The following is a 16,897-nucleotide window of genomic DNA, read 5'->3' as shown; positions in this document are numbered from 1 at the left end:
AAGGTGCACTGCAACGAAAATATATAGCTTTTGTATTCATAGATCTTTATGAGAAAAAGCGATTTGTAACAATAAATTTTTTTTTAAGTTTGTCATTAGCTCAAAAATCTAATAAAAGGGATATTGATTTAAAGGCATCTGATTGGTCAAAATTTTTGATGACGTATTTGGTTGTGCAAAACAATTCAGAACCACTAGGTTAAACCATAGAAGTAAGATATCTATGGTCAAGGTATAAACAATTGGGCTACATATTATACAGAGAACAATTTTATACTTGAGTTTTACGCGTTGAGATGTTTTTTTGTATGGCTCCCGGTTGTAGTAACGGAAGAAACGTGAAAGGGGTACACTTTCATCGTTTACCTCTGAATAATCAAGACCAGCTTAAGAAATGGATCTCTGCGATGAAACTCAAAAACCCACCAGTCAACAAGCACTGCCGTGTGTGCAGCGACCATTTTCTGGCCAGCGATTACCAGCGTGACATACGGGCAGAGCTACAGGGCACCACACCTAAACATTTGCTCATCCCTGAAGCTGTCCCCTCTGTCTTTGATTTTTCGAGGTATCTGAAAGCCACTGTTACTGCAGTGCCCACAAAACTTGATCGACCTGGGTTCAAATCTCTGAGTAAGAGTGGGCGTTCGGATCGAATAACAAAGAGGGAAATGAACAAAGCTTTAAAACAGGTCAGTAAAACATTGGAAGGGTAGGTACCGTAACTATAAACACATACCATAGTTTTGTTTCATATAAATCATTTAGTTCAAGCCAATTATTTTTTTTGCAGCTTCATCAGGCAGTGGATCTACAATTGATATCTACAACACATATCACACTTTAGGAATAGTAGGGTGGATATATCTTCATCAGATGCAACATATCCAACGACATATGTCATGCGTTAAAAGTAGTAGGGTGGATACATGTTCATCGGATGCAACATAGGACTTTCACAATGCTAAAGACTGAGGTAATAACGTGTAGTAACTCTAATGATCGATGAAGTGTATACTGCACAAAAAATAGAGTATTCAAATGGTTTATTTATTGGCCTTACTGAAGATGGCATACCTGCAAAGACAGTCTTAGCATTCATAGTCCAGTCTGCACATGGCAGGTATAAGGATGTTGTTTGTCTCGTTCCTATTAACAGACTGGATACAGGAATTTTACACAAGTGGGTTAAATGGGTTATGCTGTCTTTACACTTTATAATTAGGCTATGGCTATGTTTACACTATAGTGTAATAAGAAAGTGCTCTGCTTGCAAAGAATAAAATCCAAGGCTGTGCACCAGAGGAATATGCCCAGTTGTTTCATTCAGCTGTTCGTGGAGGTTTGTCTGCTCCTACAGATGCTCGACTGCACTACATTATTTTCTATATGTTTGTGTAGAGATCCTACCCCAATCAAGGAACTTCAAACATCCTCCGAAACCAGGCAACAATGAGCGACGTGGCAGTCGCGACACCCCCCTTTCAAGGGTTAATATGCTTGCCCATGGCAGCAGGGGACCTGGAGCCACCGGAAACACATAGGCCTAACAATGTCGGCGTTGCAGCAGTATTCATTATCTTTGTTTAATTTTCCAAAAAAATGATGACGGTCTTATAATATTGGCGATTCCATGTACCGTAGCCTTATGATTTTAAATGTTATAAGTGAAATGTTTATACTAAAGTTACATTTTATCAGTGTTTGCACTATTTTCCTCACCATATACTCAATTGGAAGTGGCTATTTTTCCACGCTTAATGCCATGGTTACAATCAGGCATTACCAGAGTTGGGATTAAAGTTAGGAAGGGTAAAGATAAGGGTTAGAGTTAGGAATAAGATTAGCGTTTTGATCTTTGCCCAGGACTAAAAAAAGTTTGTTAACCATGTATCGTAATGTTTCATAGTGAATTCATCACGAATGGAAGGACATTTCAATCTTTCAACTATTATTTCCTTGTCAAACAAGACTGGTGTAAATTTCTTTCAACAGTTCAGTTTATTTTTATTTTGTTGGAGAAGAAGAAAGAAAAAAAACAAACAAACATATACAAAAACACAAATAATTCGCAAAACAAGGATGGCAGCGAAAGACCAAAAGGTCACCAAAGTCAGCTGCCACCCAAACATTTAAACAATAGACCCAAAATTAAGAACATTAACACATATAGGCTACAATACCAGCACTTTACATAATACATTAACAGCGGAATAACACAGGGCAACAAAAATAAAAATTGTGCCGAGAAATAAACAGATGATATGTTTTAGGAGTGATCATTGTACAAATTTTTTCATAAACTTTTATATTTAAATTTAAAAACATTATAAGACTTTTCTTATATTTCTTATGGTATTTGATTCCATAGTTTCACTCCATTAAAACATAGCATCTTCTTACCAGAGTTTGACGTTGCAAAAGGCAAATATAAATCAATCCTTTGGTTCTGACGGGTTTTATGATGGTGAATTTTGTTTACAAAAATAAAGCAGCCAGCAAAGGCCCGGGGCAGCATTTTGTGCACATATTTGTACATAAATTTTGCAGTCTCTAATTTAATAATATCGTTAATTCTGAGCACATTAAATTGGTGATAAAGAACAGTTGTATTTGTGGACCTCGGCAAAAATAAGCAGGATCGGATGAACTTGTTTTGTAACACTTGTAGTAGAGCAAGCAATGTAGAGTTTGCTCTTCCCCAATTTATAATCGAGTATTGGATCTTGGATTGAAACAAAGCATAATATATTATAAAGTTTGTAATATTGTTAAAGGGGCAATGTATCTCAGCTTAAATGCTATGCCGCAGACCTTTGCAAGCTGCTTTCTAAGATTAATAATATGACTATCCCATGTTAATCGCTCATCCAAAGTTACACCTAGATAGTTTATACTTTTCTTCCTTTTGATGGATCAGCCACTGATGGACAGACTAAAATTTTCTACTGCATTCTTTTTGTTGCATAGGATCATATACCGGTAAGTAGTTTTAATATAATTTAATGAAAGTTTATTGGATTTCATCCACACATCAGTTTTTGCTATTTCTCTATTGACATTTTTTTGGAGAGATGACAGGCATTTATTTGACTGACAGTTTGAATATAAATACTGTCCCAAGCAAAACTCTAGAGAGGTGAAAACTGTATTTACAAAATAATTTTTATTAATAATACTTGCAAGATAATTTTATTAATAAAACAGCAAGATAATTTTAATTAAAAATCATCAGGCAAGTGGTCATCAATGGCTTCTTTGTATCCTTCGTACTGGCCATCTTCTTCAGGAAATCTGTTGCGGATTGCAAGGACTGCACAGGCAGGAATTACTTTACGCCTCTTTCGACCCAATTTTCCATATATCCAGAAGGTGAAGCTGCGATAAGCAACATATCTGTACGACCTGTAAAAGAAAATGTGATTGACCGAGAAGTGTAAAATCATCATTTTTTTCATTGCAACATTATCAGTAAATCACAATGTAGAAAAGCCCTAGGCTAGAACTTTACAACATAGAGTACCTAAGAATGGAAAGTTGGAAACCTTGGGATTTGTGACCCAGGCAAGGGTGCATGTACAATGGTACCGGTAAGCTAACTCTGGTCTCCGGATTTTTTACACTACCATAGGCTATGTGTAACACACATTATATAAGAACAAAGTTCACCATGTAGGTTCTGATACTGCAAAGTTTGGATAATATTTTACAACTATCTAAACTGACCTGTTTGAGATTGGATCTCGGAGATCTTCGCCGACCACATCCTTTAGTGCAGCCATAATTGCTTCTAACACTTCTGTATCCAGACACATCTTTTCAAAGCTGTCGACCTGGTTTATGCATTGGCGGGCTATGTCTGTTTTGGCAACCACGGCGTCAATCTCCTGGCAACATTTATTTTCCATCATTGTTGGCATGATGGCACAATTTCCACACCTACACCATTTCAAATTCTCCATCCGACTGCAGTCGGAGCTGGCACTGTCGGAGCTCGAATCCGAATCACAGTCATCTCTGTCAAGGCGCTGTCTTTTTGGTTCAAACAAAAATCCTTTTCTGATTTCAGACATCTTTAAAAATTACGACTTGTGCAACGCTTCCAGTGTTAATATATGAAGCTGCCAACTGAGTGCACAACCAAATACGTCATAAGGCACATAGCGCCATCCAGTGGCTGATTTTCTTTTCGTTATATTTGCCAAACAAAAAAGTATATCAAAAAAATTTTTCGAAAAAGATAATGCTTAAACACCAGAGAATCACCAAAAAAATTTTTATTTTTCATTTCAGGTCCCCTTTAAACAGTCGCCCAAAGTTGGCAACATCTGGAAATTTCTGCAAAATGTGACAAATCAGGCCGTATCTTTAGGTAGCCATGTGTGGGTTTAATAAGGATGGACTACTACTTTAATAAGGATTCTATTTGAATAAAGAATTAAGGAATTAAATAGTATAATGTAGTGTGGTTTAAAATTTTAAAGTTTATGAAGCTGCTCTGAAAAATCCTATGGATTTCTTGGACTTAACTTTTAGTTTCTGTTTTTGCGCTATCTTATGGCTGCAGCAGACCTTGAGCTTGGAAAATTAAAATCAAGATGGCAGCAGTACACTTATTCAGGATGCAGTTTGTTACAAGTAAAAAATCTGTCAAGTGGAAAGTACAGTTTAGAGAAAAGAGCTTGGAATGAGTTATTAAAATTGAAAATCAACAGGATTAAGCCAACCAGGAGAGGAAAGAAAGCAGGAAAGTGTTTCAGAAGACCAATTTCAGTTGTATGTACAAAGTCATCCGGTAGGCCTATAACTTTTCATCGAAAACAAAGTAACTTGAACTTAACTAATCTAATTCCAGTCCAACGTTTTCCCACTTTTAGTAAATTTCACTCCCCCTTAATTATTGGATGTTTAAATATAAGATCAATCAATAATAAATCACTTTCCTTAACTGACTTTATTTTTGACTCCAAAATTGATGTGTGTGCCCTGACTGAAACTTGGTTAGGAAGTTCAATTGATGGTCATGTGTTAAGTAACATCACTGTTAAAGGTTATGACATTTTGCATGTTCCCAGATCTCAAGGAAAGCGTGGTGGTGGTGTCCCCATAAACATTGGCTCGTGAAAAACACGTGAAATTCTGGGGGAACTCGTGTAATACTGGGGTACGTTTTTTTTACACCTCTTTAACACGTGATTAACACGAGATTTTTTACACATGTCATCAATTGCAATAATGCTTTATATCATATTTGAAGTAAGTTTTTCAACTCTAGAATATCAATTGATACGTTTTATGTTAATATCTTTGAAAAATTTCTGCAGTTGCATATTCACTTGTTTCTGCATACTCACGTGTTTTTAACGTGTTATACACGTGTTTTTTACACGCCAGTACCAAGTTTGTTTCATCTTGTTTTTCTCGTTTAAAATAATTTTTCAACTCTAGTAGGCTATTTAATACGTTTTATGTTAATATCTTTAAAAAATTTCTCCAATTGCATACTCATTTTTTTCTGCATACTCACGTGTTTTTAACGTGTTATACACGTGTTTTTTACACGCCAGTACCAAGTTTGTTTCATCTTGTTTTTCTCGTTTAAAATAATTTTTCTACTCTAGTAAGCTATTTGATACGTTTTATGTTAATACTTTTAAAAAATTTCTCCAATTGCGTATCCATTTTTTTCTGCATACTCACGTGTTTTTAACGTGTTATACACGTGTTTTTTACACGCCAGTACCAAGTTTGTTTCATCTTGTTTCTCTCGTTTAAAATAATTTTTCAACTCTAGTAGGCTTTTTGATACGTTTTATGTTAATATGTTTAAAAAAATTCTCCAATTGCGTATTCATTTTTTTCTGCATACTCACGTGTTTTTAACGTGTTATACACGTGTTTTTTACACGCCAGTAGCAAGTTCGTTTCATCTTGTTTTTCTCGTTTAAAGTAATTTTTAAACTCTAGTAGGCTATTTCCTATTTGATGCGTTTTATGTTAATATCTTTAAAAAATCTCTGCAGTTGCATATTCACTTTTTTTGTATACTCACGTGTTTTTAACGTGTTATACACGTGTTTTTACACGCCAGTACCAAGTTTGTTTTATCTTGTTTTTCTCGTTTAAAGTAATATTTCAACTCTAGTAGGCTATTTGATGTGTTTTATGTTAATATCTTTAAAAAAATTTGGTAGTTGCATATTCACTTTTTTTGTATACTCATGTGTTTTTATCGTGTTATACACGTGTTTTTTACACGCCAGAAGCAGGTTTGTTTCATGTTGTTTTTCTTGTTTAAAGTAATTTTTCAACTCTAGTAGGGTATTTGATGCGTTTTATGTTAATATCTTTAAAAAATCTCTGCAGTTGCATATTCACTTTTTTTTGTATACTCACGTGTTTTTAACGTGTTATACACGTGTTTTTACACGCCAATACCAAGGTTTTTTTATCTTGTTTTTCTCGTTTAAAGTAATATTTCAACTCTAGTAGGCTATTTGATGTGTTTTATGTTAATATCTTTAAAAAAATTCGGCAGTTGCATATTCACTTCTTTTGTATACTCACGTGTTTTTAACGTGTTATACACGTGTTTTTTTCACGCTAGTAGCAAGTTTGTTTCACCTTGTTTCTCTCGTTTAAAATAAATTTTCAACTCTAGTAGGCTATTTGTTGTGTTTTATATTAATATCTTTACAATAGGAATTGTGCAACTCAGGAATACAGTATTATGTAATTTGCATTAAAACCGAATTTCTCCCCTTTATTTTTCGTAAACCTTATATCGCGGTTACCAGCGGTCACCTGATTAAATATCCCTGTGAGTCTGTGACATAAAAAAATGGCAAAGAATTTCACTAAGTATTTGCTTATCAGCTTAGGAGAGGACTTTTTAGAGTGACTGTTAAGTAGGCTACAAGGTTTGTGTTAATTAATCTTCCATTTATATTTAGAAATCATTAACTGATTTAAATCTACCGAAAAGCGCCTGAAGATAAAAGGTTCAATCTTTCTTTTTACCAAAAGATTGTGCACGAATCGCGATGAACATACCGAAATGGTGCAGTGCTGTTCAAAAAGGTAGCGAAAAGCTGTGCCTGTTTTTTGTCATCTATCGAAGTATGGTACCTACCTACAGGCTACAGGGCTTGCTGTAGAGTGTAGACAGTGCATTTATTTCTGTTGTATGAATAGTTTTACTCGATTGGCCTATCATTTAATGTGCAGTCTTGAGAAACAACACTGATTGAAAATGCTTTACTGTCTGTGTTAAGTAAGTCCAGTCTATTTTGTGCTTCTGTAGATTAAATATATGAAGACTATGACTGAGAGCATTTTCAGTCGTAGACTTTATATCAAGAGGTGAAGTTGATCTTGTCCTAGAGAAATGGATATTTCATGATAATGATGTTTTGGAATGTTATTGGCCTGAGCTTCCGGTTACAAGGTTCGCCAGTTATGCCTACAAAATTCAGATGTCAATCCAAATTGGAAAAAGTATCATGTACGAATTGTGTACAAAACAGGTAAACATTAATATTAATTTATACTACCCATTAAGTTATAATACATACGGCACCTAAATAAAAGTTGGAAACAATCAGAGGTAGGGTTTTGCCAGTAGAGTACCCAATGGCCGGCTATATTATACATATATATAATTATGGTGACTTAAGAGTTAAGAGTTGGAATTCACTGGCCTTATGATTCTCTCTTACTAATTTACATTGCCAAGTGTCAAGGTTGTTTCATTCAACAATCAACATGTACCTATATGTATATAATATGTTTTCCAATATATGGAGTTTTGTGCAACAAAATTTATGTTTGCTCTGTTGTTTCTGTTGCATCACAGCTGCTTGTCTTAATTAGCTGTCAATTTTTTGATATGTAATTTCCATTTAACCGCTTTAGCAGGTTGTTAGGTATTATTCTATATATGCAATATGCATGAGATCTTATTCTTCAGTGTATCGTTTTTACTAAGCTTGATCACTGTTATGGGAAGATGACATGTTAACATTTTGCAACACATAATTTGGCTAAAGCACTGATAAATTTACAACATGCTGAAAATACTTCGAGACCAGCATGTGCCCCAGTTGGAGCGCGATACATTGGACAGTCCAGAATAACATAGTCGTCAGTTTGTTTTTGTGTGCGACACTTGTAGGTGTAGAGTGAGCCAAGCATATCACTAAATATATTTTGTTTAAGCAAGGGAAGCAATAAGGCTGGCGGGGGGTTAGAGCGTGCCAAAAGCACGCATATTTTAGGGGAGTCCGGGGGCATGCTCCCCCGTAAAAAATTTGCAAAATTACACTCAAATTATGCATTATAGCGCTTTCTGGAAACACTTTCAGGGTAATAATTGTATGAAATTTGTAGGCAGATAAACAGCTATTAACTTAGTAAAGGTAGCTGTTACACACGAATGGGCAAAAACTGCGGCTAAAATTAGAGAACACAAAAAACTCAGCTACACAAAAACCCAACAGAGTAAGCGATTCTGAAATTGCTTCCACAGATTAGTTTAAAGAAGCGTAAATCGCATCAACTTTGCGCGATTTACGATTTTCAAAATTTATTGGTGTCTTTCTGTGTGTCTAAAACAAATCCTGGGGGTGTTAATAGCCAGATGTCTTGGAAAATGATTTAAATTAATACAAATTATATTATATTTTCAACAAAGGGTTCAACTTCGGAATCCAAACTTTGAAAATTTGGGGGGACATGGCCCCTTTTGCCCCCCTGGCTACGCTTATGCAGTAATGATGACAAACGAAAGAAACGCCCCAGTACAGTGCCAGCCTTAGGGTATTTCGGGCCCTGTGCAAAATATGCTTTGCGGGCCCCAATGACAATGATCCAATTCAGTAGCGTAGCTAGGTATTTTGAAAGGGGAAGAGGGGTGGTTTGACGGTCGGAGGGCGAAGCCTGGCAGCGTAATTGCCGAAGGCGACACCCAGCGGCGTGGGATCTGGGAGTCCTCCCCCAAAAAACTTTGAAAAATTACGTTGAATTTGGGGCATTCTTTGAGCATGTTCAACAAAAATTTGGGTATGAATATTACTGTAAAAAGGTGTGTAATTTCCATTTAACCGCTTTAGCAGATTGTTATTATTCCATATGCAATATGCATGAGATCTTATTCTCCAGTGTATTGTTTTTCCTAATCTTGATCATTGTTATCGGAAGATGACCTGTTAATATTTTGCAACAGATGATTTGGCCAAAGCACTGATAAAGTTACAACATGCTGAAAATACTTCTGATTTGGCTTCAACAGCAGCTAGTGAAGAAGAAGTAAATGATAGTAGACAACCTAAATCGAAAAGAAGAAAGCGGTCTTCCTCTGTGAGGGCACCACAGCAATCAAGTCCAGAGCGTGAACAATCAGTCCTTGATTTTCACTTGGATGACAATCAGTTGAATGTTGCAATCGACACTACGCCTGAAGTAACCAAGAACATATCTTGTGACGAATTTGTTGCGCTGCAAAGTGAAGGTTTGCACCTGGTTAAATTCAGAGATGTACGTATGCGCCGCAAATTCTACGCCGCATATTTGCGGCGTAGACTTTTTGTTTGCGCTAACGCTTGCGGCCACATTTTTTTGAATAGTTTGCGCTTGAGCCTGCCTCGTATAGTTTTCGCGGTTTTTTAGCGCATAGCGTCAACGCATACTTTTTAATGTCTTAGTTGTTGTTTGCAATTTTTTTTGTCAAACTGCGAAATGTTGACGTCTTGCAATTGCCCATTGTTCTAGTGTTGTGTCACAGTGTCATCAATTGTTCAGTCAGCTGGAGTTTATTTGTATATCGCACTACTGCCTTTGACGCTAGAGTCCCACGTGGAGACTGAAGTCTTGCAGAAAAAAAGAAAGAATTAGTTAAAACAACTTAAGCCTACTGAGAAATTAGTAAATTACGGGTTAGAACAGGAATGTAATCTAAGCAAGCAAGTAGGTACCGTAGGTTGGTAATGTCACCCATGTAAAATGTAAACAATGACTTGGCTTCGTAGTGTGAAGTATTTTTAGTCAAGCAGTGTTGAAGGCGTTTGTAAGCAATTGTGAGCACTTTAATTTATATTAGTTAAGTCTTGTATTTTGGGGCAAATCAGAAACTTCTCAGGCAATGAGCAGTGCAGCCTATGTATCGAAACAAACTCAAATATTTGCTCTCCGACCGTGATTGCTTGCATGATGTTGTACTCTGTAGCCTATGTTATATGTAGTACATTACTTTGCCTTTGCCGGTTATTCTTGTTGTAGGCTATGTAGCGTAGTAAGAGCATATATGGGTCTTCTTCTGCCCACAATAGCAAGTCTGCTAAATGCGTTTGCTGGAATAAGTGGCCTCGAACACTGTTCTCCGCTTCATAAAAGCCTTGTGCAGGGTATAAAAAACAGGTGAGTACTGAGCAATAGTTTTAATCCACAATTAAATTGCATAAACAGAATTACACTGTACTGTAAAATTAATGTAAGCAAGTTTCGTTTGTGAAAAAGTTACCATTGACTTTACAGGTTTGGACTGTTGTTTACTGATGCGGATTTCATACTCGCCAGCGCCACACATCCGAATTACAGGCTTTCTCGGTGGCTCGACTGGTTGCCTGATGTCAATCCAGTGGAAATTCGAAAAATGGCCACTCGCCACATATCAAAGTTGTTAAAAAACTCTGAGGCTGAGAGCCACTGCAACCAGACGAAGGAAGCCAGCGACAACGAACCCCGTGGGCTACTCCATGCTCTTTATGAGGACACTGGCGAAGACAGCATAGACGAGGTTGTAAAAGCGTACTTGGAAGAAAGGCCACACAAAGGACCATTAACCGTGGGCGCTTTTCCAAGGAAAGATTTCCAAAATACTTTTTTTCGCTACAACACGCCAATACCTTCCAGTGCTGCGGTGGAAAGAATGTTTTCAATGGGCAAAGACATATTCAAACCAAAACGCAGCAAAATGTCAGATGAACACTTTCAGATGCTTGTGTTTCTTCGTGGAAATTCAAAATAAAACTTGTTTGTTTCGAGTGGTTTATACCGTGTGAATGTTTGGCACCTAGCAAACAAAATGAGTTTGCGCTAGTGTATGCGCTAACGCTGACGCCGCCAACTTTTTTTACAAGTTACGTTGACGCATGCGGCGTATAGTTTTTCGAACGTTTGCGTTTGCGCTGACGGCGTCAATATTTTTTGTATGCGCGTACATCACTGGTTAAATTAAAATCTTGAAACTTGTTCAATTAACTTCGCTCAACAATTGCTCAGCTGCATCGGTGTGATGATATAGTTTTAGCTATAATTCTTCACTTCGTTTATTTATGTTTACTCTCTTTTTTATCCTTCGTAACTCCCATCTTTACTCACAAGCAGCGCATTTTGAAAATTCAGTTTCTCGAATTTTGGAAGATCTGTTGAGTCTCTCACGTGAGCGCCCCTACAAGAGCATTGTTCTTAATTGGCAGTATTATTTACCACTCGCTTTTCTTGTTTGGCAGCTGCTTAAATCACAACTGCCCTAGCCTGGGAGCTATTCTTTTTGTATTGTCAAAGCAAAGCACCTTTGCTAACACCAAATCATGTTAAAGCAACTATTTATTTTTCACACAGTTCGACGAATTCGAATTGCTCAACTGGAAATTATGGGAATTTTAATTCTGTCAACGAATAATTGGATATAATAATGACAAACGAAAGAAGCGCCCCAGCTCAACAAATAGAGGAACCCCCTTCGGACATTCCATCTTTTCCCATCAACAGCCTGGAGGATTTTGATCAGCTTGAACACAACCTGGGAAACAGCACTGTTCAAAATAAACTGGTAATTTTTTTTTTTACTGTTAACATGGCTGTGGAATCGGTATCACAACTCCGACTCTCCTCATAGAATAGACATACAAGAAATACTGGTTATTTTCACCCTCTTTAAAACAGTTTTGCAATGTCGCACTGCTGCAAATTTCTTGAAACTTTCAACCAGCATTGACTGCAGCAAAACAACGATTCATTGATTTGCAGCAAAACAACAAATTATACATTTCCCAAAGTTTTTGACACTCTGACAATGGATAATTTTAAAATTCCTCGCAATGTAGAGCATTCCTCAATTTTATATAGGGGTCGGAGTCAGTGCAATTTTTAAAACTCCGACTCCTTTGGCTAAACAATAAACATTGTTACGGCTCTGACTCCACGGCCCTGACTGTTAACAATGAAATTTAACAGCTTGCAGTATGAGTGCGCTCTACTTTTATTCTATGGAATATAACCGTGAAGTCTAAATTTTATATGATAAATGTTGTTTTGCAGATTTCTTATTTGAGTCGGTATTTTTCGACGGACTACAAAAAGAGCGTAAAGCAACTTCTTTCTGGAGTATTTACGGATAAGCTTATGACGAAGTTTAATTGGATGGGTCAACGCGGTTCCAAGCGCCCAATTAAAGATTGCAAATTTATTTTTGTAATTTATGGTACGTAGCCTAAACTTTAGATTTTGCACGTATACCCTGCTGAATGAACGTATGTTGCAATCTATTTTTAATATACTGTATTTGATCCGTGAAGAATTCTGTATATCTATTGCTAGCCTATTGCTTTTGTGACTAAGCACTAACTCTTTTTTGCTTACAGCATCAGTTCGAACATACAGTTACACAAAAGACACAACCATGGGCGATGTTAAAGCTGTTGTGCAAGAATTCCTCAAATCAGCTGAAAAGAGAATAAGAAGACAGTCAGTTGCAAGGACATCTTCATCCAGCACGGTTCGCCCAACTGATGATGTGTGAAACAGCTGTACTGTTTTCAGTTATATCTGTGTTTTTTGGCATGTGTGATTTTGGTACCAAATAAATTGCCATATTAAACACGGGTTTGATGTGTAAAACACGGGTTTAGAAGTCGTGTAAAACACGGGTTAGAAGTCGTGTAAAAACACGGGTTGCGTTTGTGCAAACACCCGTGTAAAACACGGGTTTAGAAGTCGTGTAAAACACGGGTTAGATGCCGCGTAAAACACGGGTTTAGAAGTCGTGTAAAACACGGGTTAGATGCCGTGTAAAACACGGGTTTAGAAGTCGTGTAAAACACGGGTTAGAAGTCGTGTAAAACACGGGTTTAGAAGTCGTGTAAAACACGGGTTAGATGCCGTGTAAAACACGGGTTTAGAAGTCGTGAAAAACACGGGTTGCGTTTGTGCAAACACCCGTGTAATACACGGGTGCACATCACGGGTTTTACACGAGAAACTGGGGTAAAAAAACACGTATCTTTCTCGTGTTTTTCACGAGCCAATGTTTATGGGGGTAGGTTTCTTATACAATGTCTCTGCCAAACTTGACAAGAGTAAAATTTTTGCTAGCCATCAGTTTTCTCAGTTTGAACATATGGAATGTATTTCAAAGCATGGTAATATTCCAGTATTAATTTGTGTAATTTATCGACCTCCTCCCTCCATAAAGAATGGATTTAAAACAAGCATATTTTTTAATGAGTGGTTTAACTATTTGGAACAATTGTCTTTATGTAATAATGAAATTATTGTTACTGGAGATATAAATTTGCATCTTGATAATATTGGTTCAGTGGATGTTGTGCAATTTAACAATATTTCATCTACATTTGGTTTGAAACAATTGATCAATGATCCAACTCATGCAAAAGGTCACACACTAGACTTCATGTTAGTGCGATGTCATACAAACATTGTTGTTGATAAACCAGTAGTCATTGATCCATGTCTGACCAATGTTCAGGGTATTGTCTCTTCTAACCATTTTGCATTAATATTAAAAACAAATCTATACAAACCACCTCGTCCCAAGAAGGAAGTAAAATTTCGCAAATGGAAGAACATTATTGATAAAGATTTTGCTTCTGATGTCTGTCTTGCTTTTCAATCTTTAAAATTGAACTGTTCTTGTGAAGAACTTGTAAAATTGTATAATTCAACTCTTAAATCTATTTCTAATGATCATGCTCCCATCTGCTCCCAATTGCTCACACTCAGAACAAATTCCCTCTGGTTTACTATGGAACTCAAGAAAGAAAAACAAATTCGAAAAAAGCTTGAACACAAATGGAGAAAAAGCCGCCCCGATAGCTCAATTGGTTAGCGCGTCACTTCTGGAACGAAGAAGCTTCAAGATCAAGCGGCGCTGGTTCGACTCTCGGGGTGTGCGCTTGAGCAACGCACGTTAAGGACTGCTCTCCATTCAGCGGCATCTAATGGATGGAATAGTTCCCAGCAACAAGACTTCAACAATCGGAAACTTCACTCTGTCAATCTCGGTGACCGGGCCTGCGTCAGTGATTCAAAGCCTCTACAAGTATGCGAAACTGCCAGGATTAAGCTCTGCAAGAAGCTTTCCCAGTCCGAGGATAAAAATTCAATCAATCAATCAATCTATTCATCGAGATATTTACAAAAAACAATGCAAATATGTGAACATGTTAGTACTTAAGGCCAAGAAAAATTACTATCTTCAGCAAATCAGTGAAAGCAAAACTCCAAAACAATTCTTCAAATTTTCTAAAACATTGATGGGCAAAGATAACAGAAGTGTTCATCTAACTGGAAAGTCTGCTCAAGAAATTGCTGAATCATTTAACCAATACTTTTCAAACAAAATTAGTTTAATTAGGAATACTCTTCCATGTCTTCACCATATAACTGGAGGAACTCAGTCAGCAGATCCTTGTAACCATATTCACATTGATTTTTCATTTTCTAGTTTTCTTGAAACAGACAAGACTGAAATTCTTAACATTTTAACTGCATTATCATCTGCATCTTGTGAACTAGATCCAGTACCCTCATGGCTCCTCAAAAAGCATTCATCATCTTTTCTGTCTTTTCTGACCTCCATCGTAAACAAATCCTTGACAAGTGGTCTTGTTCCCCCAAAACTTAAACATGCCATTGTTCGTCCACACTTAAAAAAGCCTAGTCTAGACAAAGAAGAGTTCAAGAACTATCGCCATGTGTCCAATCTATCTTTTGTGTCAAAAATATTGGAAAAAGTAGTTGGCAGACAGTTAAATGATTTCTTAAACGTGCAAAATTTATTTGATATCAATCAATCTGTTTATCGTCAACATCACTCCACAGAAACAGCTTTACTAAAAATCCATAATGATATTGCTACCGTACTTGACTGTAATCACAGCGTTGTTCTACTTTCTCTTGATCTTTCAGCTGCTTTTGATACCATTGATCACAAAATTCTTCTAAATCGTCTCAAATCAGATTTTGGCATTACAGGAATGGCACTTGAGTGGTTCTCTTCCTATCTTTATGATCGAACTCAATCTGTAGCAATTGAAAACTCAATGTCTTCTGCAACATTCCTTTCTTCTGGAGTTGCTCAGGGTTCTGTTCTCGGCCCTGTCCTGTTTTGCCTCTACATCAAACCTCTGTTTGACATCATAAAGCGACATGGGCTTTCATACCACTCATATGCTGATGATATACAATTGTATTTGCGTGTTACTGATGAAGATTCATTGTGTTGTATTAAGTCAAAATTCCAAAAATGTATGGTTGATATCTCAAATTGGATGTCTTATAATATGTTGAAACTGAATCAAGAAAAATGTGAGTTTATTGTATTTTCTCCGAAACGGTGTATTTCAAAGTTTAATAACATGACCCTTACCCTGAGTAATATCAATCTTTCTTCTTCTAACTCAATTAAATTGCTTGGTATAACATTAAATCAACATTTGTGTTTAGAAAACTTTGTCAGTTCCACTGTCAAATCTTGCTGTTTTCATCTTAGAAATATTGGTTCCATCAGACAGTTTATTAATGTTGATGCTTGTAAAACTTTAACTCATGCACTTGTGACGTCCAGGCTTGATTATTCAAATTCATTGTTAAATAACATTCCACATTGTACTATTTTGCGTCTTCAAAGAGTTCAGAATGCTGCTGCTCGGCTAATTACTTTAACACGTCAACGTGAGCATATCACTCCTATACTAAAATCCCTGCATTGGCTTCCAGTATTGTATCGTATTCGCTTCAAAATATGTCTATTAATTTATAAAGTTTTCCATGGTTTTGCTCCAAACTATCTGGACACTTTGCTTGTTCATTATAAACCTGCCAGAACTTTGCGTTCTCAACATCAATTGCTCTTGTGCAACCCTTCATATAAGACACAATATGGAAATCGTACCTTCCCAGTTGTTGCTGCCAGTTGCTGGAACTGTTTGCCTATTTGTGTGAAAGAAGCAGAAAATTTAAATGAATTCAAAACTCGCTTGAGAACGTTCTACTTCAATGAACATTATGACTGAAATTACCGTATTAATTATCACCATTGTCATGTACAGCGCCCAGGAGCATAGTTTGACTGTGGATGTGGCGCTATATAAATGTTGTTATTATTATTATTATTACTACTGTACAGACTTTTTCATCTGATATGTTGTGGCACGTAAAAGCAGATCAGGTATTTGAAAGAAACGCACCTACAAAAATTAGAAAACCTTGGTATCAAAATAAAAAGTAGTTTCAAGCAGATCAGCGTCGTTTATTAATTTAATCCAGGGGTGGGCAAACTTGTGAAAGGAAGAATCACTTGCCAAAAATTACAACCACTAGCAAGCCCCAAAATGTGTAGCGTCATTAAAATATGTAAACAATGCAAGCGTTATGTGAAATAACAACAAACACAATAGCCTACTAGCTTTTTGTCTGATTTGCCAATCTCTGAAAGTTAGGACTATATGTGTTTTAAAGTGGTACGAATTAATTCTTCGAAATATTCATTTGTTGGAATTGCAAGATATCATGATTTTACAAACTTTATTTCAGAAAATAAAGACTCACAACAATATATCCTGCTAAATACTGTACAGAAATGTCTTCAACTCCCTGA

At 36.5% G+C, this 16,897-nt stretch overlaps 2 protein-coding genes across 2 annotated transcripts; one reads left to right on the top strand and one right to left on the bottom strand.

Moving 5' to 3' along the window:
* Positions 1–3,221: 3,221 nt before the first annotated feature.
* On the bottom strand, positions 3,222–4,073 carry LOC145770876 (uncharacterized). Its single transcript, XM_082582620.1, has 2 exons — positions 3,727–4,073; positions 3,222–3,405 (listed from the first exon to the last, which is right to left on the bottom strand). The coding sequence occupies exons 1-2, from the start codon at positions 4,071–4,073 to the stop codon at positions 3,222–3,224; spliced, it is 531 nt and encodes a 176-aa protein (XP_082438746.1).
* Positions 4,074–11,364: 7,291 nt separating this feature from the next.
* LOC145771322 (uncharacterized) lies at positions 11,365–12,799 on the top strand. Its single transcript, XM_082583069.1, has 3 exons — positions 11,365–11,830; positions 12,319–12,481; positions 12,642–12,799. Exons 1-3 carry the CDS (start codon positions 11,693–11,695, stop codon positions 12,797–12,799), a joined length of 459 nt encoding a protein of 152 aa, XP_082439195.1. The 5' UTR covers positions 11,365–11,692.
* The last annotated feature ends 4,098 nt before the right edge of the window (positions 12,800–16,897 follow it).

Source organism: Aplidium turbinatum, chromosome 5, assembly GCF_918807975.1.
Source record: "Aplidium turbinatum chromosome 5, kaAplTurb1.1, whole genome shotgun sequence".
Lineage (NCBI taxonomy): Eukaryota > Metazoa > Chordata > Ascidiacea > Aplousobranchia > Polyclinidae > Aplidium > Aplidium turbinatum.
The sequence above is the reverse complement of the archived record's forward strand: the minus strand, read 5'-3'. Positions and strand labels throughout refer to the sequence as shown.

Bases quoted from the DNA above. Each gene is read 5' to 3' on its own strand.
- LOC145770876 (XM_082582620.1), bottom strand. From the start codon at position 4,073: ATGTCTGAAATCAGAAAAGGATTTTTGTTTGAACCAAAAAGACAGCGC. The intron at 3,406-3,726 runs GTCAGTTTAGAT...TTTCTTTTACAG, and splicing joins CGAGATCCAATCTCAAACAG to GTCGTACAGATATGTTGCTT.
- LOC145771322 (XM_082583069.1), top strand. From the start codon at position 11,693: ATGACAAACGAAAGAAGCGCCCCAGCTCAACAAATAGAGGAACCCCCT. The intron at 11,831-12,318 runs GTAATTTTTTTT...GTTGTTTTGCAG, and splicing joins GCACTGTTCAAAATAAACTG to ATTTCTTATTTGAGTCGGTA. The intron at 12,482-12,641 runs GTACGTAGCCTA...TTTTGCTTACAG, and splicing joins ATTTATTTTTGTAATTTATG to CATCAGTTCGAACATACAGT.